Consider the following 26914-nt stretch of genomic DNA (forward strand, 5'->3'; position numbering starts at 1 on the left):
CGGCGTCATCGTGAGTGGATTGGAAGAAACGCTGACGACCCGCTTGCGATGTGCATCGTGAGCGGGTCGTCCTGGTGTGTACCCCGCATTACCCCCTGTGCTTTTAGAAGGCAGCATTAAGAGCTAACACTGTACTTTCTATTTAAACAAAATCTCTAATGGTTTTATTGTAAGGTACAGTATGAACGGTCACATGGACAGTTCTGGGTAACCCTTTATTAGGATTATGATCCATCAAGCTAGAGTCTATGTTTACCTAGTCACTGTAAGGAATTCCACCTTATATGATTTCAAGGTCCATGATGGTTTGCTGATGCACGTTACTGATAATGGAGGTGTACTACGCATATAAAAGACACATGCTATAAATAAAACATTGCTTGTTGCTACCAAAACAATGTTTGGAAAGTGAGCAAATCATAAATACAATGTTAACTTTTATAGAGCTGAGAATGTTATCTTGAGGTGGGGAAAAATACATAGCTACAAATATGTTGGTCACCAGGAGTTCTAGTCTCCAGCTAAAAATATCCTAGAGCTTGACTACGCTTGTCTGGAGTTATTTGCCTGTTTATTTTAATAAAATTAAGATTGGTTTGGGTTGGTTTAGTGCTTTAGAGATGCCAGCCAATTAGGGACTTGGGTGGGTTCTATTGTCTTATAAATAGGTTGGAGGAGGAGCTTTTTTTACTCTTCCCAGTTTTTGATCCCTTCCACCCACCGAGCATGGGTCGTTTTATTAATTAATTTGATATTTTTGTTGGAACATGTTTGCTGTGTTGTTATGCCTAAGGTTGGACATAGAGCACCCTACTTCCGGTAGAGGTAGCGGTGGCACACATAACCGGTAGTTTGGGTGCACATGTAGCCAGCGTTGTTGTTATGTACCTTTAAGAAGCCAGCAATACCTTAATCAACAAAATGCAAAACATTTATTGAGACAAGGCATATAGAAAAAATCAAAGCAGAATAAGTAAAAGAGGAGAAGGATTATTCAGATGCTATCATGGTAAGCAGGGCATATCCTCTCCAAGAACCAGTCACCATGCCAACAGCTGTTTCGGTGCAACTGCAAGCACCTTAGTCATACAGTGCCTTGCGAAAGTATTCACCCCCTTGGCTTTTTACCTATTTGATACATTCCAACCTAAATATACTGTATAAATATGGTGAGATGTTATTGCTGCCAGGAAAAATCACATGGATCAGGAGAAGAGCCTGCTTGTCTGCATCTCTCCTCAGAATGCAAAACCATAAACTTGTATGCGTGCCCTCCCTTCCTCCCACCACGTTCTGTTCTGCAGCCTGCGCGTAATACAACTACTGAGCCGCAGGCTGCAGCTACTGGACAGCTGAACCTTCGCTCAGAAGCCAGCCCAACCCTACTGTGCGGTGCTGGCTGTTACAGCTCTCACTACTGGAGGTAAGGTGCGTACGCTGCAGATCGGATCTGTAATAGAGATCCAATCTGTGCGGGTGGCGGGGAGCCCCCTCAGAGAGTGGGGCCTGGGGATACATACCCCCAGTAACCCCTCCTTAATTTGGCACTGCCCATAGAGGGAGAATACAACCTGTGGCGGGCATAGCGAGCCACCAAGCCAGCAGTGTTGTAGAGCTCAGGGAGCCCGCAAGGGACTTCTTTGCGCTCTCCCACCTGTCAGAGTACCAGCGGACAAGTTTCTGATGTCGGTATACTGACCATCAGAATCCCAACTGTCGGGCCAGCATACCACACCTGTAAATGGTAATGCTCATGTGGATTACTTAACAAGAAGCACATGACCCAGCTACTGCATAGGTAGGATTTCATTTTATTTTATAAAAAATGAATAGTCGGTCTAAAGCCGCGGTTCTTAAAACTGTGGGTCCTGACCTTCTCAGCATGGGGTCGCGACTCCATTTTGCTGACCATCAGGCTCATGACTTTTCTACTCTCAGTCAGTGATTTAAGGAGTGAATTGTCTGTTATGTTAGACTCCTCCCATCATTTTGTGCCTCCACAATGCTGCCATGTATGGGCTGTCTGCTGACTACACATGTGATGTGATGGGTTATGGTATATTAGACTCCTCCCATCATTTTGTGCCTCCACAATGCTGCCATGTATGTGCTGTCTGCTGACTACACGTGTGATATGTGATGACCTTCTGCAGTCACCTTCTGGGGCCCTGTAATTATTTTTATTGTTTGATGGGGTCCCAGAGCAAATTAGTTTGAGGACCCCTGGTCTAATGTAATAAAATAATATTTCTGAACAGTCAGCCCCTGCAGATGTTGGGAGCATGCTTGCTCATATTTTGGCTTTCACTTCCAGTAATGTAAAATAAAGTTTCAATTTATTGGCTGCAATGCCCTTATGCTAACATGATTGCGTGTTGCAGGCTCACCCTGCCAGGGTGTGCAGCACCTACAGAGCCTTTCTCATCTCTGAGCCCTGTATCTTATGTCCTTTCACTGAATACACTGAGAAAATAAGACAAACCTATAAATAGAATGCATTTTATTGTTGTCAAAAAAGGTACAAAGAGTTATATGGTTCATGTATTATACTTGTGCTAGACAATAATTAATATTTACAGCTCATCGAATTTCTAATTATAGAAGTAATACAGAAACAGTAACTCGAGCAATTCAAGTATTTATAGTTCTTATTGTGCACCAGTGACCATATATAGGCCCTTATTCAGATCTGTGCGGCCGGAGCCGCATACGGTGCTCCGGCCGCACAAACCAATCCCCGCCCACAATACGGATCGCCACGGCCGTCCGTACACGGACGGCTGGCGATCCGCATGAAAATGGTGGGGCGTACGCCTCCACCATGGTGGGAGCTGCCCCCTGCATTCGATGGTCTGCGACCATCGAAGGCAGGGCCGCACGCCCCACCAGCTCCCGCAAGCTGAGACCACACGGACAATCGTCCGTGTGAAAGCTTGTATGGGGGCGGAGAACTGACATCCGGCGATGTCAGCTTTCCGCCCCCATCACTGGCGTCATAGCCTCATTACCATGCATACGCCCCGCGTTTGCATGGGAACGCCCATGAAACGCGGGGCGTATGCATAGGGAAATGAGGGTATGAAGCCCCTCACGCCCCTATACGCCCCCTTTGCGGCGTAGAAACTTTATGTGCGGCGATTTCGCCTGCACATGCGCAGATTGACCTCTGCGCATGTGCAGAGTGAAAACATCGGCGGTACGGCCGCACGCGGGCCGTACCGCTCAGTTCAGAATAAGGGCCATAGACTTGTATGACATCACGGGCAGATCAGATTTCATACTACAGTATAATATTACACAACCAATGTTTTTAAACTTCGATAGTTAGGTTCAATTCATCTACATGTCCCAGGTAATTGTTTCTCCCAATATATTCTAACTTTATTGAGTCGTTCGTCACAATGAAAGAGCATGGTTACGGTCAGGATTTTAAAAGCAGCATACAATTCCAATGGTATGTGAAAAATCATCTTTTGGGCACAGTACAAAAGTATTCTGTTGTGCGCACTTGACTTTTTGTATCGTACAACAAAGGCAACTAGGCAACTGAAATATCTCTGTGGAAGAAAATATGTTGTGATGTCAGAGATAAGGTCGGGGTTCAGTTGTTCAGACACTTTAAATAGCTATGTGTAGAATACAAGTAAATGCTATTGGTATAAAGGGGTCGACAGTGTCTCTAGGTTGACATCAAAGAGTTGACATGCACAACGTCAAAATAGACAAAAAGCCTACACAAACAAAAATGTTGACGTGAAAATGGTCAGAACATGAAAATACCAAAATTTATTTTTTAATGTTTCGTTGACAATTTGTAGATTTTCTTGGACTACAAAATAGTGTATCGTGTCCTCTGCTTCAGGCAAGGTGCCTTGTTCCAGTACCGGTGCGCTAGGTATACTTTTATGTTCCCAATTGGAATCCACATGGATGGTATTAAACAGCCCCCAAAAAATGTAAAAAATTTTTTTTACTAATTTGCGGCGAAATGTTACGGGATATTTCTTCTGCTGTGCATTTTAAATGCGTATTATTATTCCTGTGTGTTTTTTAACTCTTTTGGGGGGAAGTTGGCATGGTTATGCCACTAGATTTGTTCACTCCACCTCCATACCTGAGCACCACATATATCTCATATCTCAACGTCTGTATTAACTACAGTATATAAAACCAAAACTAAGCAATGGACCTGTCACCTTATACCCCCGGGGTGGTGGGTATAGCCCTGGGCTTCAGCTCTGGTTTTAGTTGCCTGGAGGGGGGGGGGGGGGTAGCTTTTTTGGGGGAGTCCCCACTCCTCTAGGATATCTTAGCCTGGGTTGACTAGTTAGGGGGGGTTAATGTTACAGTCACGGGATTAATATAAGCATGTCCCCTGGCTGTGGCATTGGGTGCCGGACGGGGTCCCGACAGTCGGGATCCCGACAGGCATTTACCCGACGACGTCGGGATGCCGACTGTCAAAACACCGGCAGACGGTTTCCCGGCCGCCGTCGGCTATTTTCCCTTGTTGGGGTCCACGACCACCATAGAGGGAGAATAGAATACGTAATAGGTGGCTCGCATAGCGAGGCATGCCCACAGCGTGGCGAGCGCAGCAAGCCCGCAAGAGGCTTAGGTGCGCTCACCAGGCTGTCCCGACGTCGGGCTAATGACTGTCGGGATCCCGACTGTCGGACCCCTGTACCACACCCGTGGAATTATTTCCCTGGCTAGTGGAACCTGGTGGTTGTTTCACAATTATGGAAGAACCCTACATTTGTTTTGCCTAATTTTTTTTTTTTTTTTGAACAATGACCAGTCCAAGAGCCCGGCGCTGGTTCTTAAAATACAGGTTGACCTGATATATTTTCCCCCTAGTAATTTTTGAAAAAGGAACGCATCAAAGAGCCCATGGCTGACTATGTTTGTGGGGTGGCAAACACGGAGCTTAGTAAATGTAATCCCTTGTGTGTGCCTTGACTGATGGGACCATATAAGCAAGGCTTTTAGCAGCATCTAAAGCCCGTAACATCTTCAAGTATATTATGGGTCTGACTTTTTTATATATAGATCTCTTAACTCACAATAAACTTCCACTTCAACACAATTACTCAGAATCTATGAATAATATAAAATGAGCAATATAGTGTATCTCCTACTTTACTATGTATTATTAATATGCATCTATTTTGGCCACTGGCAGAACACCTCTTAAGTGCAGAAATACAGATGCATGATACCATTCTATACAGAGGTGATGAATATTTGGCACCTCGATGACAGTTGTACACAGTTGTGAACATAACCTATGTAGACAATTAAATCTATTTATGTATCCGCGCAAAATACTCAGCAGCAGGGGCTGGCTGGCAACTTTTAGCCTGGGGGGCAAGTCCAGAGCACTGGCCCATAAGAACAGTGCATCGTTAAATTGAGGTTTTTCGTTTAAAAAATATGTATTAATAAAAAATAAAAAAATTAGGCCTGGAGTTAATTATACCAAAGACACTTTATTAGTATAACTTTGACAGGCTGCTCCCCCATGCATAATAATACCAGGACACCGCAGGCTGCTCCCCCTGCATAATAATACCAGGACACCGCAGGCTGCTCCCCCTGTATAATAATACCAGGACACAACAGGCTGCTCCCCTTGGATAATTATACCAGGACACCGCAGGCTGCTCCCCTTGGATAATTATACCAGGACGCCACAGGCTGCTCCCCCTGTATAATACCAGGACACCGCAGGCTGCTCCCCTGTATAATTATACTAGGACACCACAGGCTGATACCCCTGTATAATTATACCAGGACACCACAGGCTGCTCCCACTGTATAATTATACCAGGACACCACAGGCTGTATGTGTCCTGGTTATAATTATTCCGGTGGGGCAGTCTGTGGTGTCCTGGTAATAATTATACAGGGGGAGCAGCCTGTGGTGTCCTGGTAATAATTATACAGGGGGAGCAGCCTGTGGTGCCCTGGTATAATTATACAGGGGGAGCAGCCTGTGGTGTCCTGGTATAAATACAGGGGGAGCAGCCTGTGGTGTCCTGATATTATTATAATTATACCAGGACACCACAGGTTGCTCCCCCTGTATAATTATACCAGGACACCGCAGGCTGCTCCCCCTGCATAATAATACCAGGACACCGCAGGCTGCTCCCCCTGTATAATAATACCAGGACACCACAGGATGCTCCCCTTGGATAATTATACCAGGACACCGCAGGCTGCTCTTGGATAATTATACCAGGACGCCACAGGCTGCTCCCCCTGCATAATACCAGGACACCGCAGGCTGCTCCCCTGTATAATTATACTAGGACACCACAGGCTGATCCCCCTGTATAATTATACCAGGACACCACAGGCTTCTCCCACTGTATAATTATACCAGGACACCACAGGCTGCATGTGTCCTGGTAATAATTATACAGGGGGAGCAGCCTGTGGTGTCCTGGTAATAATTATACAGGGGGAGCAGCCTGTGGTGTCCTGGTATAAATACAGGGGGAGCAGCCTGTGGTGTCCTGATATAATTATAATTATACCAGGACACCACAGGCTGCTCCCCCTGTATAATTATACCAGGACACCACAGGCTGCTCCCCCTGCATAATAATACAGGACACCGCAGGCTGCTCCCCCTGTATATTAATACCAGGACACCACAGGCTGCTCCCCTTGGATAATTATACCAGGACACCGCAGGCTGCTCTTGGATAATTATACCAGGACGCCACAGGCTGCTCCCCCTGCATAATACCAGGACACCGCAGGCTGCTCCCCTGTATAATTATACTAGGACACCACAGGCTGATCCCCCTGTATAATTATACCAGGACACCACAGGCTGCTCCCACTGTATAATTATACCAGGACACCACAGGCTGCATGTGTCCTGGTAATAATTATACAGGGGGAGCAGCCTGTGGTGTCCTGGTAATAATTATACAGGGGGAGCAGCCTGTGGTGTCCTGGTATAAATACAGGGGGAGCAGCCTGTGGTGTCCTGATATAATTATAATTATACCAGGACACCACAGGCTGCTCCCCCTGTATAATTATACCAGGACACCACAGGCTGCTCCCCCTGTGGTGTCCTGGTATAATTGTCAGGACACCACAGGCTGCTCCCCCTGTATAATTATTTCTTGGACACCACAGGCTGCTCTCCCGCCCCCCCCCCTCCCCCATAAAACTTCCAATAAATGTCACCTCACTAGCCTGTCACAGGCACTCTCAGTGCCTTTCAAGTTTTGCCGGCCGGTCCGTGCTGCAATGCTGCGGCTCCTGCCTGTCTGACTCTGTCCTGCATTCCCGCGCTGCGTCTCGCAGCTCTCGCTCCGTCCTCCGAGTATATTATTGTCTGTCCTCCTCCATCCTCCTCCTCTTCCACCCCTAGACGCACGGGTGGGTGGTGTCAGCGCCGGGCCCTGCCCTGCACATAGGAGATGATGTCCTCATGCAGGACGCCGGCGGCCATGTTCCTGTAGCCGCGGCGCCGCATACAGGAGTACAGGACGGGAGGAGGAGGTAATATATGAGGCGGCCCGCACTATTACTTGTTAGAGCGGCCCGGGGGTCATATGGCCCCCTGCCCCCCGGCCCAGCCCGGCCCTGCTCAGCAGCTCTTTTTATATATATAATTTTCTGTATAACATATAGGAAGATGAAAAGCACTTAAAATCAAAATGTGTTACCATTAATATATATAAAATGTATACAGGCCTTTTGGGGAATTTGTATGTGGAAGTGCGGCATCCTTATCTGTACTACTGTGCTGCTTGCAAGGCCCGCTTGTATAAACCTTGTTGCCGCTAACACTCGCAGCTCGGTAATGCTCATTTGCTTCTGGCTTGCGAATTTAGGCGTTCAGTATTTAGGCTTGAGGGTATTTTTCCGGCAGTTCATATGGCAGATCTTCTGCAAGGCTTCCACGTCCACTTAGGGGGCAGCGGTAAATGCTAAAGTTACATTACCCTATTCGTACACATTATAAAGTAATGAAGTATCATATACACAAAAGAGAATATTGCCTTGTGGATTAATTACTGAGAAAGTTTCACTTTACAAATAAAATTATATTAAATACAATTACCCTCATATCTTTTTTTTTTGCTATTTTCGAAATGGAGGCATTTTTTTCTTCATGTGCACAAGATGGAAGGTTTCCCGCCAAAAATTGTCTTAAGCTGGAAATACATGAGGCAATTTACATGCGATCTTGGCTCTTTTTATGTGATTGCGCTGATCGCATGAAAAGCATCCACATTTGCATGTGAATGACAGCAGGCCTGATTCTGTACACATGTATAAGTAGTTTCATCTAGTGATCAAATAAATAAAACAGTGGAAATGCGGGGTTGCCATGCTTTTCATTCGCTTACCCTATTATTTTGATTTGTAAGGTTCACTATTGTAATTCCGGCCCAGTCTAGACAGGTTCATGTAGGATAAAGATGTCAATGGTAACTCATGCTGATCCAGCAGGTCATAAGCTGAGCAGAGAGCTGGCATTAATCACTAGATTCCTGCAGAATAAATGTGTCTTTGTAATAAGTCCTGCACACTGCAGACACCGAGACTTAAATATCCATATATTATATAATTAGCAAATCATGGCATGTAGCAGTTGTTAGAGGTGCATACAAATATTGTTTCCCAGATAATAAATTATTGTCGTTTTTTTTTTTTTTCAATTTAGAAGATTTTGATTTGCACTAATAATAACATAACACAATTGTGTGAAGAGACAATATAAAGAACAATTACAATTTAAAGAATTACACTTTTGCTTACATAGGGGTTGATTCTGTGTGGGTGGATCCCTGGGAATGGAGATTTTGTATACAGCCAGGGCCGCCGAGAGGTATGCCGGGCCCCGGTAAAATGTTGGGTGTGTGGCTTAATCAGGGGAAGTGTGGCCACCTGCCGAGATTAGGCCATTAGGTATAAAGCATGAGCTCTCATGAAAACACAGATTCAGTAAAACCTGTGTGTTCGGCCATCACAGGAAAACAGGACCGCTCTTGGGGATTTTGCTTCACCTTCCTAAGTCAGACAAAACAATATCCCTGATAAACCACAGCACAGCAGGCTTTTGGGGGCTAATTAGATAGCCCCTGGTGAGCCTTTCAATGATTGGTTAATAGGATATCGGGTTAAGTAACAACCAATGAGCTCCATTTTTCAAACATAGCCTATAACATGGCAGTAAGAAGCTGAATGGCTGAAAATGACTCTCCATCCAATTTCTCTCTCTCCGTGGCTTAGTACATAGACCAGTTAAGATATTTATTATAAGACACAAAATTGTTACTGCTCCTTATGGGTAGAATGCAAAAAACTTACCAGCCAACAATAATCATCATAATCGGATCAGTATTATACCAAGAGATCAATTTAAAAACATATGGGAATAAATTGCACTAGAACAGTATAGTACAGTAGGAAGAATAAGGACAAATAAATGTTATTAAATTACAGCGAAGTACAATGAAGAAAATAATATAAAGGCTTCTTTGAGACAAAGGCAATCCGAAGAGATTTGCTGTTGCAAACAGACACAAGAATATGCAGAATTTGACCTTTCTTTCATTACACAATTTGGCAGTGATGTTACTGTGATCAGATCAATCCTGAACAAAGGCCTGTGATGAAAATGGATTCAAGGGAAATTATTCCTGCTAAAAGAATGTATTAAAAGGCAAAGAATCTCTGAATAATACTAAGAAGTACTGTAGCTACAAACCGCAGGACAGACTGCTAAAAATAATTTGGCTCAAGCAATCAGCAGACTATTCGTTTTCTAGTTTGTGCATCAAATGCAAATTGAGAGCAACATATTCAGCCAAAACTGTCAAATAAATGAGCAAAAAATAAATGTATTATTAAGAGCCTAATTCAGCTTAATTTGTAATTCAGCAAATCCTAGCAAAGTTACAACTTAAGCTGAATTAGGGCCAAATGTATCAAGCTTCAAAAAATGATAAAGTGGACAGTGCTAAACAACCAACCAATCAGCTCCTACCTATTATTTTTCAAATCTAGCCTGCAACATGGCTGTTAGAAGCTGATTGGCTGGCTGTTTATCACTCTCCATTTTATCATTTTGTGAAGCTTAACACATATGGCCCTTAGGCCCTTAATTAAGAATTTTATACTTTTACAAACAAGTGTAAAATCCACAAAAGGCGCTGTCTAAATTTAATTTCAGAGGTCAATGTCAGGTGTTCCCCTTGGAACACTGACCTTGATAGCGGTCTCTATATTCACATAAAGGTTTCTTTATAATTCACAAGGACCTCCTCCACTGAAGATTTCCCCCTGTAAGATTTTACTGAACTTGGTTGACATAAATATGGTTAACATTGTTAAAATTATGACACAGATAATAAGTTGAAACGGCAATGGTCGATGTACAAAAGGACAGTTTTCCCACTTTTTTTTAAAAGTTTTTTTAATACTTGACCACCCACTTGGAACTCGACTTGGAACGCTAAAGTGTGATGGGTGAATCTGCAGAGGAGAGAATCACCTGGCGTAGAGCTTGGCATGTGAAGCAAGGTATGCACGGAGATGCATTACACTAATTGGGGGTTCATTTGCTAAGGGGGATTCAATTATTACTAGAGACAGGATTATATGCAACAAAAAAAGCTTGAAATATGCATGCAAATATGCATGAAACATACTTAAAATATGCATGAAAAGTGTTAAAATATGCTACATTAAATAATAAAAAAAGTTTTTAACTTTTAAACTTTTTTTTTAAACTTATTTATTTAAAAATCAGCATACAATTAGTTGCAAATAAACCTCAAAAATAGGCCCACAGCATCTGCAGATGTCAGTATGCTGGCTGCTACAGCATACTGCAGCGTCCAAAGCTCTTCTTACATCAACTACACGGACCCTTATCTCCAGCGCCGATGGATCAAATGTCAGCATAGCGTGTGAGGGCGGCGCAGTGGAAGGCTTCCTCCCTGCGCCACATACTCCCTGTGACATGGCATTTCCTCCGTGCCGCATGATGTCACAACCCTTCCGCCCACCTCCTCTGCTGCAGAAGTCTGTCTCTTGGTGTAAAGTCCCATACCTCCCAACTTCTGTCCGTATGAAATAGGGACACTCGCGCGGCAGCGCACGAAAAGGGGGCGGGGCGTATGCAAATGAGGGCGCGGCTTATGCTAATTAGCCGCGACCTCATTTTCATACGAGAATAGACGCTGTGCGCATGCGCACAGTGTCTATTCTACTAGATTGGGGGTCTCCCAACTGTCACCCCCCCGCAGCGGGACAATGCCTGCCGCGGGTGGGACAGCGGGACAGGACCCGAAAATCGGGACTGTCCCTCTAAAATCGTGACAGTTGGGAGGTATGAAGTCCCAGGCCAGGGGCAGGCAAAGGTTCAGGAGCTTCGTAATGGCATCCGCCCTGACTGACTTTTATCAACATGGATTGGCAGCCTAGAGCAGTGTCAGACATATCGTATATCCAAGGTTCCCCACTCTGCGCACATATTGGCCTGGCTTGCACACTCTACCACTACCTGGCCAGCAGCAGCAGGGCAAAGCAGTGCTATGACTCGTGGGTGGGAAGAGGGCTGGGCCTAAAATATGCACCATCACTAGATTTTAGGTAAAATATGCAATAACCAGTGAGAATGGGCAAAATATGCAAATGCATATGCAAATATGCAGATGCATATAATCCTGTTTCTAATTATTACTAATAGCCGTCAATATAGGGGATTTTGTTTCATCTGGCTGAGGACAGATGAAACAAAATCCATGATGAGTGTCGTTATTTTGTGCCCGCGATTGTGGAAAAAGCATGGAAATGAGAATTTGTCTCGGACCCTGTGTTTTTATTTGACAATATCAGGTAAATTGTACCGCAAAAAAGAACTTTAGTTAAGGCTGGTTATGGGAGATTACCATTATACGGTATCCGGACTATTTGTCTACAACAAGAAGATAGACAGCCATTAGGTCGACACCATTAGTTCGACAACTCAATAGGTCGACATGCTTTTAGGTCGACCCACCATTAGGTCGACATACCATTAGGTCAACATGTCATTAGGTCTACATGCCATTAGGTCGACACTGACATTAGGTCGACAATGTCTAGGTCGACAGTCAAAAGGTCGACATGGTTTTTTCCACTGTTTTTTGAGCCGACATGTGCCGACAGGCGGTATTTCATGCCCTACCATCCACTAGGGCATGGAGTTCGATTATAATAGTGTGCCGAGCGCAGCGAGGCACCGAGCCCGAAGCATTGCGAGCGAAGCGAGCGATGCGAGGATCTGCAGTTTACTTCAAACTGTGTCCATGTCGACTGTGTCGACATTTGGGAAAAACACTGTGAAAAAAACCATGTCGACCTTTTGATTGTCGACCTAGACACTGTCGACCTAATGGCAGTGTCGACCTAATGGCATGTCGACTTAATGACATGTCGACCTAATGGTATGTCGACCTAATGGTATGTCGACCTAAAAGCATGTCGACCTATTGAGTTGTCAAACTAATGGTATCGACCTAATGGCTGTCTATCTTCTTGTTGTAGACAAATGGTCCCGCATCCCCATTATACATAAATTACCAGGGATTATTGGATACCTTTTTTATTAGAAAAAGCCAATTCTCATTTCATATAAATACCCGTTATGACGATCAGGGTACAGATTGTCCAGAGTGCAGTCAACCATTGTTATGAATTAGTTTATACACTCAGCAGCTTGGTAGCAATTAAAAGAACTCCAGCGAGCATGCAAATTGCAATTAGTAATGCCGCAAGAATGTGAATGCTGATTAGATGGTATAAAGTCACTTACTTGTTAATTCCTGTGCATGCAAAGCAACAGCCAGGCAGATAAAATGCTCACTTAGCTATGCAAGATTATGTATAATGAAGTCATGACAAAGTAAAATAACTCTATTACCTTCTTTTGCTTAAAGTTATAATTAAAGATTATGTACAGTGATATAGATGTGATATTTGTAAATGTACTCAATTATTACAATGTACAAAAGAGGTCTTGCTTCTTTTTTTTTTAATACTGTACTTAATTTTTAGCATCCTTCAAATCCATTTAAATGAATTATTATTATTTATTTATTTTCGGTACTTATGTAGTATCTGGGTGCCCGATTTTGTGATTGTATGCCTTACCTTAAGGCAGTGATTTTCAACCTTTTTCAGGTCGCGGCACACCAGACAAGACTTCAAAATTGCCAAGGCACACCAACATTTTTTAATCAGATATTCCAGATATTTTGCATACCATAATGCCAGTTACATGTTATATCACACACATTAATGGCCATTACAAGTTATGCCACACATCGTGATGCCAATTACAAGCTATGCCATATACCGCAATGGCCATTACACATTATGCCAGGACTCAACAAATTTCTTGCAAACGAGGGATAATATGGACAGTGCGCGCCGAAGGTCAAATTTTTAACATAATGCCAACACACCGCACACCCGTATACCACATGCCATAATGGCCATTACATGTTATGCCACACACCGTAATGCCCATTGCACATTTTAGTGAACTTTGTAATTCCGATTACACATAAGCCCACACATGATGCCCATGACATACTATGTAACACTCCGCAATGCCCATGACATACTATATAACACTCCGCAATGCCCATGACATACTATATAACACACCGCAATGCCCATGACATACTATATAACACACCATACACATTTGACACATAAGTGCCACTTACCTATATGCTCAATGCCAGGGGCTTCATGCTCGATGCCAAGGTGGACTGAATTTGCTCGTTGCCAAGGGGGACAGAACTGTGCAGTGGCCCACTCCTGGCTCCCGTCCGCTATTTGCAATTCAATGCACCGCCAGTAGTGTGCAGCAGGGAGGGAGGGTGGGAGCAGTAGGGTGGGAGGGTATCTGCAGTGGGGTGGGAGGGTGGCTGGGAGGGTATCTGCAGTGGGGTGGGAGGGTGGCTGGGAGGGTATCTGCAGTGGGGTGGGAGGGTGGCTGGGAGGGTATCTGCAGTGGGGTGGGAGGGTGGCTGGGAGGGTATCTGCAGTGGGGTGGGAGGGTGGCTGGGAGGGTATCTGCAGTGGGGTGGAAGGGTGGCTGGGAGGGTATCTGCAGTGGAGTGACTGGGTGAGTGCAGGAGGGTGGGAGAGTGGGTGGGAGTACACCATACTAAGTTAGCCAGCCGATGGTTAGCCGGCCCGCTCACCTCACTCCCCCCCACCTCCTCCTCCCAGTGTGCGTCTGTGTGCAAACCCCCCTCCTGCCTGTGCTTACACGCCGACGACCCCTCCCCCCTGTCAGTGTGCGTCCAGTGTGCCGCTCACGGCTCCCCCGCTATGTACGGGAGAGAGACGTGCTGTGCTGATATGTAATATTCATATCTCCCGCTGCTGGACCACTAGCCAATGGGCGCTCGCGGTCCAGCAGCCACCAGTTGATTGGCTGCTGGACCGCAAGCGCCCATCGGCTAGTGGTCCAGCGGGATATATGATTATTGCATAGCAGCACAGCATGTCTCTCGAGTCCCGGACAGTGCACAGCGGGGGAGCCGTAAGCGGGCGGGCAGTGCGCACATGGACGCACACTGACAGGGGGGGCGGATGATGCCGAGCCGCCTGCCCGTCCCCCCTGTCAAAGTGAAACTCCGCTGGTGTGTCGCCGTGACCTGAGGCATGGCGGCACACCTGTCAGCTGGCCGCGGCACACCGGTTGAAAATCACTGCCTTAAGGCATACAATCAGATGCGATTCGACGCGATTTTTCGGCAAAATTGCATCGAATCGCATCGAAATTGCATGCGAGATCGCATGCAATCCGATGCGATTCGATGCGATTTTTCATAGCATTCAAGGATCCAAGTGGGCATAGAGTTTATTTTATATAGCGTGGCGAGCGCAGCGAGCCACCGAGCCCGAAGCGCGGCGAGCGCAGCGAGCCCCGCGAGGGGACGCGTAAAACATTTTAAGTAATATGCGGCCCCTCGCGCGGCTCGCTGCGCTCGCCACGCTATATAAAATCAACTCTATGCCCACTTGGATAGTGGGGAAATGAACAGGACCTTGTTAACATTGAATCCTATGAAAAATCGCATCGAATCGCATTGGATTGCATGCGATCTCGCATGCAATTTAGATTCGATGCGATTTTCTGACCCGATCTTAAAATCGGGCGCCCAGATACTACATAAGTACCAAAGTTTCTTATACAGTGGAGCAGGTTCCATTGCACTTAACCATTAGAAATAGGGATAGAACAAACTGGGCAGTTAGTGGACAGTCAAATGGTAGGAGGGCACTCCTGGTCAGTGTAATTAGCAAATTAAAAACCAGTGCTTGTGGCAGCAATCATAAAATAGGTGGACAATCACATCCTGTCCCTCACTGCATAATTAAACCTAAAGATTACATATAAACACAATTTGTTAAAAAAAAAAAATCTTAATTTATCAATAAGAATCTTTTGACCCAGGGGGGCTGTGAATAAAATTCTGATACTATAGTGCACCTTGATTTAACCCCTTCAGTGGTGTTTTATTTTTTAGGGAGCGCCCTCCACTGGGCAAGTCGTCCCCCCCCCCCCCAATACCACTCCGTTTCCCGGGGCTGGGCAGCACCACTGAGCACTCCATCAGCCGCTGCCCCCGGCAACTCGGTTTTGTGCGGCGTAACGTTAGCAAGGTCACGCCGCACACAGCTGGGGTAAGGAGGCAGCAGGAGCTGTTCAGTGGCTGAAGCTGAGGGCAGCGCTGATCTCAGCGCTCAGCTGCGCTGCCTGGCAGGAGGGAACACAGGCAGTGGCACTCCCGAGAATATTTTGGGTTTGCTAGTCTGCGCCCTGGAGCATAACCCGGAAAATTCTCGGAAGTACCAATGAAGAAGTTAAAAAAGTTTAGGAACCACTGACAGAGAGTATGAACAAAAATGAATATTAAAAGGCAGGAATATGGTTCAATACCACATTGCAAATGCCAATCATTGATCAATTGAAGTTATACTATGCGTTTATATGCTATTTTCCTGTGGCGTTTTCTACAGGGGGTAGAAGTACTGTATATTTGGCGTAAGTGTCCAAAGGGTAGCAGTATATGAGTATAATAAGAATGTTTTAAAACTGTATTTTTACATTTGAATGAACTCACATTGCTACAACTCTAAAAGTCAGTGGCGGTTCTAGGGGTAAGCAAGCAGGGTGATTACCTAGGGCGCTGTCAACTGGTGGTGATCTGTTTTTGTGTAAACTGTGGCACCTTCTGGAAGGAGAGAGGGGATCCGCTCTGGTTTTAGCAGGCCATCTGAAAACCTTGGAGTCAGCTTTTATATAGTTTATATGACTGCATTTTTTACAGTATGTTGTTCTTTTGTATTATTTGTTCTTTATACTGAATATTGTGTAAAATAATAAATGCTACATAGAATTTTTTGATGTAATTGCCGTTCATTGTACTCTCTGGATGTTTCACCAGGTAATAATCACATCGTTTGTTTGAGTAATTGAGATCTATTCACTTAGGAGCAGCGTGAGTTGTTTGGGTGATCGTCAGAGTCTATTTTTAGACGAAATGAGCCCAAATTATTAATTTTGCTTCATATTTTGCGCTGCAGTTACACAGCGGACAATTCATAAACCAATTCACGCGGCTTCCCTATGGATTCATTTTCAGTCTTTTTTATTGTTTTAACTTTTCTCGTTGCAACTTGTTTAATTATATTTTGTTATTGCTTACATTATTTATCTTATTTATTAACAGTTTCTTATATAGCACAGCAAATTCTGTTGCGCTTTATTATTTATCTTACTTCTACTCCATCCGTTATACGTTACCCTCGTCTTATCCGTATAATTACACTGGTAACACCACCTGACACTAATTAACCTCTTAGCATATTGTAATGTTTTCAGAAATAAAAGTCAGTCTAAACTGATTTCCTCCGGTGTCTCAGCCGCCTGCCTCTGGCAGCCATCAGGCCCACGTTCCCAGAGGGCGCCCTTAAAATTCTAGGCGTTCCCCTGATCTGGCCCTCTGTCCGACTCCTCCGGCCCCCTCTGGAGGCAACGACTCAGCGAGTGTGAAACTCGCCCAAACCATTAGTTCCTGGGGTCTGCACATGCACAAATATGCACGTACGCATGTGCAGACCCCTCAATATCGGAACGGGGCCAAATTCGCACCATTCCGATCACCTCAGTTACTATTTCACATCACACATATTTTAGAATCTCTTATTGTTACATTTCTTTTTTAATCATATTTTATTAATTTCACTGTCATTTGTTTTTATGCCCCCCCCCCCCCATCCCCCACAGCTTTACCTGTATTCACTGAGGTGGTCCCGTCACCCCCCCCCCCTGCCGATAATAAAGCAGCGCCCCCCCCAGCCGCCCATGTCCCCCCATCCCCCGCAGATTTACCTGTATTCGCTGTGGTGGTCCTGGCTCCCCTCCTGGCTTCATTCTGATGCTATGGAGACGGACCATCATAAAATGTCCGCCCCCATATAGCAGACAGAAGCGTGGGTGTGTACTGCTACGTCTGAGTGGAATCTTTTACAATGACTTATATCCGAATGTAGATGAGCCCCAAAGCAGTTAGTAAGTGCTGGGAAATGGTGCTGATGATTCAATGTAAATGTATCAATCTCTCATTCCTTTTTCCCCAAAAAATGTAACAGCGTAATGTGGGCTAGGTGAAATGAGGGAGATTGCTAGATTAATGAGGGAGAGAGGGAGATTTCTGCTATTTCAGGGAGTCTCCTGCAGAATGCAGGAGGGGAGGTAACTATGATGTAACAGTGTAATGTGGGCTAGGTGAAATGAGGGAGAGAGGGAGATTGCTGCTATTTCAGGGAATGCAGGAGGGTAGGCAACTATGGTTTTAGGGGTATTTATAAGGTCCCTTTGCTGCTAACATGTCTGGTTCTGAGTCTGAGGGCGAGATGTATCAAATGGAAAATGCGGTAAAACCCCGGTTTTACCGCATTTTCCAATGTATCAAAAATGATACCGCACTGAAGGGTATCGCCACCTTTGGGTGGCGATACCCTATAGAAGCCTATGGGCTTCTTTTCGCCACCCGCCGATGCCGACGCAAATCCGCCGATTCGCCGACCCCCCCTCTGGCTTACCTTCCTGAAGGGTCCTCCTGGACCCCGGAAGGTAAGCCCTGCCTCCCCCTAGTGAAGCAGCCGGACATCCTTCCGGCTGCAGGGGGGAGGAGGAAGCGCCGGCGACAGCATGTATAGCTGTCCCCGGCGTGAAAGGAGAGCGTGGAGGCAGGGAGGTGATGGAGACCCCCCGCACACCAGTGTACAGGTATCGCGGGGGGCCTCCGTCACCGCACCGCGATGCCAGCCGCATATGTTAGTACATATGCGGCAGCATCGCGGCGGGGGGGGGGGGGGGCGGCGAAGGGCGGCGATGTATTTTAATACATCCCGCCCTGACTCTGCTATTTCAGCCCACATATCGACCACACCCATGCTGAAACCCCAATGTAAGCCCAGTTTTGCCCACTTTCAAACCGTGCCCATAGATACGCCCACATTACGGAGTGCCGCCGTTGCACATGTGCAATGTGTAGGCTACGCATGCGCACTCAGCAGGAATACGCAATCCGAACGAATGTGTAGCTGTCCAAATCAGAATAAGGGCCTAAGTGATATTCGTCCCCTACACGTGGTGGCCCCTTTAGTCTGGGGTAAGGATGGACATCAGAGGGTAATACTTGTCAACCACCAATGTACCTTATTCAATAGATCATATGGTTGAAGAGAAACTTCAAGAGAAACTGTGCATGCACACTAACCAGTGGCGTAACTATCGTTCCGCAGCCCCCGCGATTGCGGGGAGGCGCTGAGGGTATGTGGGCGCCGGGGGGGGGCTGCGGGATGATAGTTGCCTTCTGCCGCCGGACCGGTGGTTTTATTTGCACCACCGGGTCCCAGCTCTCCCGAGTCCCGGCAGCCGCAGCGCTGTTCTAATACAAAAAGGTGACACTTGGAAAATGGCTGCCCCCATACCGCAGACAGTTTTTCGTCTGCAGTATGGGGGCAGCCATTTTCCAAGTGTCACTTTTTCATTAGCAGCAGTAACGGGAGAGCCACCCGGGACCCGGCGCAGACGGATGCGGCCAGCCGGCCAGAGGTAACACACACACACACATACACACAAACACGTCACACATACATACAAACACACGCACACACACACACACAGAAACACAACCCCCCCTCCCCACCGCCTTACCACGGCTCCCCTCCGCTCCGTTTTTTTTTTTACCACATACAAACACACACACACACAGAAACACAACCCCCCCTCCCCACCGCCGTACCACGGCTCCCCTCCGCTCCGTTTTTTTTTACCACATACAAACACACGCACACACACACACACGCACAAACACAACCCCCCCTCCCCACCGCCGTACCACGGCTCCCCTCCGCTCCGTTTTTTTTTTTACCGGGGGGCGCCTCCTGCATTGTCGGCAGGGGGGCGCCGAAAATCTAGTTACGCCGCTGACACTAACTAACTAACCATCGATGGTTAAACCATCAAATGAATAAGTAGCTAATGCAATGCTACAATGACACTACTTGATCTTGTAACGGCCGTCCCTAATTTCGAGTAGGAGGAAGGTGATGGCAGAGTCCTCTGCTCATTACAATGGTATTGTGACGCTGGGCTGTGACACCATAACTAGACTCTACCAACTATGCAGAATTTTTACACGTTATGCATGATAATGATATTAACAATATTATATTACTTATCATTTAATGCAGCATAGTTGCCTACCATCCTGCATTCTGCAGGAGACTCCTTGAAATGGCGGCAATCTCCCTCTCTCCCTCATTAGTCTAGCAATCTCCCTCATTTCACCTAGCTCACATTACACTGTTACATTTTTTGGGAAAAAAGGAATGAGAGACAGATACATTTACATTGAATCATCAGCACCATTTTCCAGCACTTTACCAAGTATACAGTAGTAGCTCTTACTAACTGCTTTGGGCTCATCTACATTTGGATCCAAGTCATTTTACAAGATTCCTCTCAGATGTCGCAGTACACACCCACGCTTCTAGGTGCCATGTTCACAATCTCTCCATATATGGAACTAGACACGCCCTTTGGGTGGAGCATGACACGCCCCCTCAATGGGGCACTTTGCAAAATTCTACTACCAACTATAATCTCCCTGAAACTAGTTTTCAAAAGTAGGCAAGTATGTAATGCAGCGGTTCTCAAACTCGGTCCTCACTCCACACAAAACACATTTTCCAGGTCACCTGACGGGTGCACTCAATACTGACTGACACATTTTAAAATAATTATTTCACTTGATTCTGTGAGGAGACCTGCAAAACATGCACTGTGTGGGGTCCTAGGGACCAGCTTTGAGAACCTGGGATCTAATGCATACACACTATGGGCCTAATGCAGCATGGATTGCTAATTAGAGGATTTGAAAAATATGAAACGACTGTGTATGCGTACCGTACACATTGCGCATGCATGAGGGAATTAGCGAATAAAAAGGTGTATGGATGACAAAAATGCAATGGAGCCGCAGTTTGACTGACAGGAAGCCGGCATTCCTGGGTGGAAATCTGCTGTTTTCAGGGTGTGTTGCAAAAAAACGCAGGTGCGCCCGGACATTTTTAAAGAGGGTCTGTGACGTCAGCGCTGACTTCTTCCAGCCTGTCTCAGTCCCAGATTAGTGGAAACCTCAGACCTACTCCCATCTGCTCACATGTCAAATTCTCTTCGACGTTTTGGAAATTGCGAATGGATTTTGCGGTTAGTAGAAAAAAATCTGTCTTCCCATGCACTGGGATACTCTTACATTGGCCGACTTTGCAAATTGCGCAACTTTTGCAGAAATTTAAAAAAAAATGTAACCAATGTTGGCTCCCATTACATAGGGGGAGGGGACCTAAACTGCACACCCTGGACATATGAGGTGCTACCTGCTGAGACCTGTAGTGCAGCAAGCAGGAGGAGAAGTTTGCAGGTGCACACTAAATATACATGCTAGACCTTTTAATATCATTGCTTTATTGCATTTCTGAGGTTATTAGCATAATGATGGCCATTATTATCGGCTTGTCCACCACGTCCAGGTTACCTCAATAGGACAAGTCCCTAACACTACTCTGAGACAGGTCCAGGGCACAGGGCCCCCCAGGCCAGCCCAGCAGAACCACCCCATGGCATCACATTAGTGTGAAATTAAAGTGATAGTAAAAGGGATAGGGGAAATTATATGTGATAAGACTTACCTAGGTAAGAGGTAATAATAAATGTGGAGGGTGCTACATATATACTAAACAAACTAAAGGGGTGATGGAAAGTGTATGATATGATGCCATGGAGCAGCCCAGCAACTGCAGCCCAAAGAGCCCTGAGCCCCAAACATAGTCCCACAGACTAATGTGGGGTACACACCAGGACGACCACCATCGTATACGACCGATAGACGACCATGGAACGAATTACCTTGGACTTCCCGGGAGCTCCCAGGCAGTCCCCAGCAAACGATTAGCAAAAATTGTGGTTTTTTGGCGGAACGATCCAGATCCGATCCCGATGCGCCCGCGATGGTCGTTAAGACGGTCGGATCGCTGGTTTTTGTTTTTTTGCAAGAACACATGCGACCGTCGTCAGATTGGCCTTTGAAATTTGAATGAAGGGGCTGGACTAGCAGAGGGGGAGGACTAGCAGAGGGGGATAGGAATAGCAGCAGCCATTTTAAACCAGTGTATTTCTGCTTTGTTACTAGTGAGGCTTGGTTTATACCTGCTGAACGCTGGACATAGCTATTTACACATTACTTTGTTTTGCCTGCCATTACAAAGTGTCTTTTAACCCTGCACTATGGAGAATGCAGTGATGGGTAGTCACCAGCAACAGTACCTGCTCTATTATGCAGTGTTGAAGCTCAGACGTCAGAGAGCCCAGCGCAGGAGAGAAAGATCATGCTGGACAAAGCAGTGGCTACTTCAGCGTCAGACTCGTTCGCACATGCCACTGCTCAGGGACATCAGGGAGAATAACCCAGACGATTTTCGTAACTTCTTGAGGATGGATGATGCCACATTCCAGGAATTGCTGCGTCTGGTGACTCCCCACATCGAGAAGCAGGATACCAAGTATCGCATGGCTATCCCTGCTGAGGAACGGCTGGTGGTGACCCTGAGGTTTCTGGCGACAGGACGGTCTCTTGCTGACCTAAAGTTTGGATCCCTCATCTCCCCGCAAGCTTTGGGCCTCATCATCCCGGAGACCTGCAAAGCCATTGTGAAGGTGCTGCAGTACCAGTATTGCAAGGTAAGGATGAAATATACACCGTACACTTTATTGTGCAAACAAAATATTTTTATTTATAATTTAGGCCTAGTACAGAAACAGGTTTTTTAGGCCTTTCATAGGTAAAACATGTAAAATAGTAAATAGATTTATTGTGTCAACACAAATATATTATAATACCATATATAAAAGATATTGTACAAAAACACTGTATATAAAGATTTAAGTATGTATGACCCAGTTTAAACTTTCCCAATAAGTACGGGCTACTGTGTGGCAGAGGATGTCTGCCGCAGATATGTAAAGGCTGCGGCCCACATGGCGCATGGCGCAGATGCAATGGCCCCCGCCCCATTGATGTGCGCCATACACCATGTGAGCAGTGGCCATCACATACCTGCAGCTGAGACCATGTCTGCCGCACAGTACCCCATACTATTGGCAAAGACAAAAGGGCAATAAATGGAGTTTGCTATCCAGATTGAGGAGAATCCTGTTCTCCCTCTGGTAATGCAGGTACAGGTAGCAGCATATACAAAAACAAAAAACACACTCTGGTAACTTCTGTAACAGGCACTTACAACAGTAGGGATAAGGTACTGTGTGGCAGAGGATGTCTGCTGCAGATATGTAAAGGCTGCGGCCCACAAGGCGCATGGCGCAGATGCAATGGCCCCCGCCCCATTGATGTGCGCCATACACCATGTGAGCAGTGGCCATCACATACCTGCAGCTGAGACCATGTCTGCCGCACAGTACCCCATACTATTGGCAAAGACAAAAGGGCAATAAATGGAGTTTGCTATCCAGATTGAGGAGAATCCTGTTCTCCCTCTGGTAATGCAGGTACAGGTAGCAGCATATAAAAAAACAAAAAACACACTCTGGTAACTTCTGGAACAGGCACTTACAACAGTAGGGATAAGGTACTGTGTGGCAGAGGATGTCTGCTGCAGATATGTAAAGGCTGCGGCCCACATGGCGCATGACGCAGATGCAATGGCCCCCGTCCCATTGATGTGCGCCATACACCATGTGAGCAGTGGCCATCACATACCTGCAGCTGAGACCATGTCTGCCGCACAGTACCCCATACTATTGGCAAAGACAAAAGGGCAATAAATGGAGTTTGCTATCCAGATTGAGGAGAATTCTGTTCTCCCTCTGGTAATGCAGGTACAGGTAGCAGCATATAAAAAAACAAAAAAACACACTGTGGCCCTTGTGTGGCAGAGGATGTCTGCTGCAGATATGTAAAGGCTGCGGCCCACATGGCGCATGGCGCAGATGCAATGGTCCCGGCCCCATTGATGTGCGCCATACGCCATGTGAGCAGTGGCCATCACATACCTGCAGCTGAGACCATGTCGATGATAAATGATAAAATAGCCTATTTTTCAAGACAGATCCTCAAAAACAGCAGACTCTGGATCTTCTATCAGTAAAGAACTGTAGAATTGACGGTACTGGGGGGGTTGAGAAGGCTGTGTAGGTGTTGACTGGGTATGTGTTAGAATTGTGCTCGACTGGCCTGCTACGGTGGCAGGCGGAGTAGGCACTGGTGATTCTAATGACAGTGGTGTGTCTGGTGCACTACCAATGCCAACTATTTTAGTGCCACTGTTGAGATACCCTAAACTGCCACTATACACCAACTCCATGCATAACTTTTCAAAAGTAAGTTGCTGGTCCGGAGCCATGTTGCGAACACACTCTGCCACATAAGTGAAGTAGTTGTCATGTTTGTCCGGGTTTCTTTGCAGGACTTGATGTGCCCGCATCATAAATTCTTCATGTGCTGATGATTCTCCTTTTTTTCCTTTGCCACGCATTTTTTTGGCACGGGGGAGTGGTGGAGTGGGTTCCAGGGTGGGTGGCGGAGTGCGTGCCGGAGTAGGAACTTCGTTCGATGTGCATGCATTCTCAGATAGGACAGATAGCTCTGGGGTTGCAGGTGGGTAGTCACCAAGCTGTAAAAAAATTGAACATGTTTACTAATCAATTCTATTTACTTCTAATTTCAGTTCCCTACCAGCGTGAATGAATGGAAAGTCATCGCAGAGGAGTTTGAACAGCGATGGAACTTCCCAAATTGCGGTGGAGCCATTGATGGCAAACATGTCCGCATAGCCCAGCCTATCAATAGTGGTTCTTACTATTTTAATTACAAGGGCTATTTTAGCATTGTACTAATGGCTGTTGTTAATGCCAACTATGATTTTATCTTCCTGGATGTAGGAAGGAATGGCCGTGCATCGGATGGTGGCACTTTCAAGGACACAAAGTTCTACGAAAGGCTCATAGCGAACACCCTTCACTTGCCGTCTGTCCAGGAAACTAAACAGGGGCTTAACTTTGTTTTTGTGGCTGACGAGGCTTTTGGCCTGCACGAGCATGTCATGAAGCCATATGCGCAAAGGGGGTTGAACCATGACAAAAGGATCTTTAACTACAGGCTATCCAGGGCACGGCGTGTTGTGGAAAATGCTTTTGGCATCCTGGCTAGCCGGTTTCGCATTTTCCACACTGCCATTAACCTGAGGGTGGACAAAATTGACTGGGTTGTCACGGCGTGCTGTGTCCTGCACAATTTGCTCCGCAGAAAAGCCACACAGCAAAGGGCTACAGGCACAGCACTCCAAGAAGCCCAAGAACTGCCAGAGGAGGTAGTGCAGATATCCTCCTTGCAAACCCCAACACAACACTACACAGGGAGTGCACGAGCCAAACAGGTGAGGGAAGAGTACATGGCCTACTTTAATGGGGAGGGCGCTGTGGATTGGCAGGAGGAATCAATTAGATAGCCAAAAAAATAGACTCACCGATGCAGACTGCGAATTCTCCTCCTCCTCCTGCGCCGTGACTTCTTGGTTTTCATGTTCTACCATAAGGACTACTCCTGTCCTCATCGACTCCTGGCTGAGGGTGAATGTCAACCGGTCATAGTACCAGAGCGATGTTTGATACATCTCGTCGACTCCAGCACCAGACTTCTTTGCAGCCTCCATCTTCTTGTGTTCCTTTAAGAACACCGTGCGCATATTCTGGATGCGTTTCCTCACCCATTCAACATTGGCCTCTGGGTGAAATGGAAGACTGTAGCGTGCCAACTCCTCCAAGGCTTGGTTTCTTTTCATTTTGTTCGAATACTCCTTGGATTTTGTTCGCCACAGGCATTCGTGTGAACGATATTTTTCAATAAACCCTTCAAGAAACTCTTGTTCCTTTGCGTTGGACATTGGGACTGTAAAAAGATAAAACCATTTTAGTTGTTATAGTTATACCCATGTTTTGTTTCATATTTAAATTTTTATAGTTATAGTTACCAGTTTACCTAGTTCTTATGTTTTAAGTATTTAAAATGTTAATAAACTTTTATGAAAACCACTATACATTTTATTGTGCAGATTGCTATTCACACACACAGGTGAATGGGGCCTAGCAGAGAGGAGTGCATGGAATACTGCAATGGTGGACAATGGTTTATGTATATATATCTATATATACACAAACACACACACACACACAGGTGAATGGGGCCTAGCAGAGAGGAGTGCATGGAATACTGCAATGGTGGACAATGGTTTATGTATATATATCTATATATACACAAACACACACACACAGGTGAATGGGGCCTAGCAGAGAGGAGTGCATGGAATACTGCAATGGTGGACAATGGTTTATGTATATATATCTATATATACACAAACACACACACACAGGTGAATGGGGCCTAGCAGAGAGGAGTGCATGGAATACTGCAATGGTGGACATTGGTTATATGTATACACACACACGGGGCCCACCCAAAAAAAACAGTGACATGGTCGGGTGCACGGTTGCCAAACCAGTGCTCTATACACACTATATACATTGGTGGCAACAGTGGGCATGCATAGGAGAGCATTGGGAGTGCAAACATACCAGGTTGTTGTTCTGGGAGCTGAGACAAGAAGGAGAGTCCAACTGCTGCGCCAGCGCTGTTTGCTATGTGGAAAAACATGGCGCCGGGGGAGTGTTTAGGAAATGCCACTCAAATAGGCAGGATCAAACGACGGACGCACCGACGGACGCACGACGGAGGCGGCAAAAAACACTCACGATCTGCATACGATTGACGGTCGGTCGGCCTGGGATTGACGGATCCTACCTGCAGCACGTAGGACCAAAGATGCGACCAAACGAGCTGCGTGAACGCGCATTGGATCGGAATCGGATCAAATAAATGGCAAAAACACACGATAGTACATACAATCTGCATACAACCGGTCGGAATTGGATCTAAATTGACAGAATCGTGCCCTAGTCGTCCTGGTGTGTACCCAGCACGTATAGTAGGACTTACCCTCATAGTGCCAAGCTGAGGTGTGCAGTCTTGAATGTTGGGCTCCAACCTAATTAAAAACAATCTGGGACAGGTGGTCGGGGTGCTAGTTGCGCATGCATGAGGGAATTATCGAATTAAAAGGTGTAAGGATGACAAAAATGCAATGGAGCCGCAGTTTGACTGACAGGAAGCCGGCATTCCTGGGTGGAAATCTGCTGTTTTCAGGGTGTGTTGCAAAA

General features: G+C 46.0%; 1 protein-coding gene across 1 annotated transcript in view; it reads right to left on the bottom strand.

The window, feature by feature from the left end:
* The window catches only part of LOC146015972 (uncharacterized), a 34381-nt gene extending 7780 nt beyond the window's left edge, over window positions 1-26601 (bottom strand). The window contains exons 1-2 of the mRNA XM_083151696.1: window positions 25168-26601; window positions 24055-24315 (exon numbers count right to left, since the gene is read on the bottom strand). Coding sequence (XP_083007822.1) covers window positions 24055-24315; window positions 25168-25584 — 678 coding nt within the window. The 5' untranslated portion in view covers window positions 25585-26601. The remainder of the gene's footprint in view (window positions 1-24054; window positions 24316-25167) is intronic.
* Window positions 26602-26914: the final 313 nt, after the last annotated feature.

Source organism: Crinia signifera, chromosome 1, assembly GCF_055691185.1.
Source record: "Crinia signifera chromosome 1, ASM5569118v1, whole genome shotgun sequence".
NCBI lineage: Eukaryota > Metazoa > Chordata > Amphibia > Anura > Myobatrachidae > Crinia > Crinia signifera.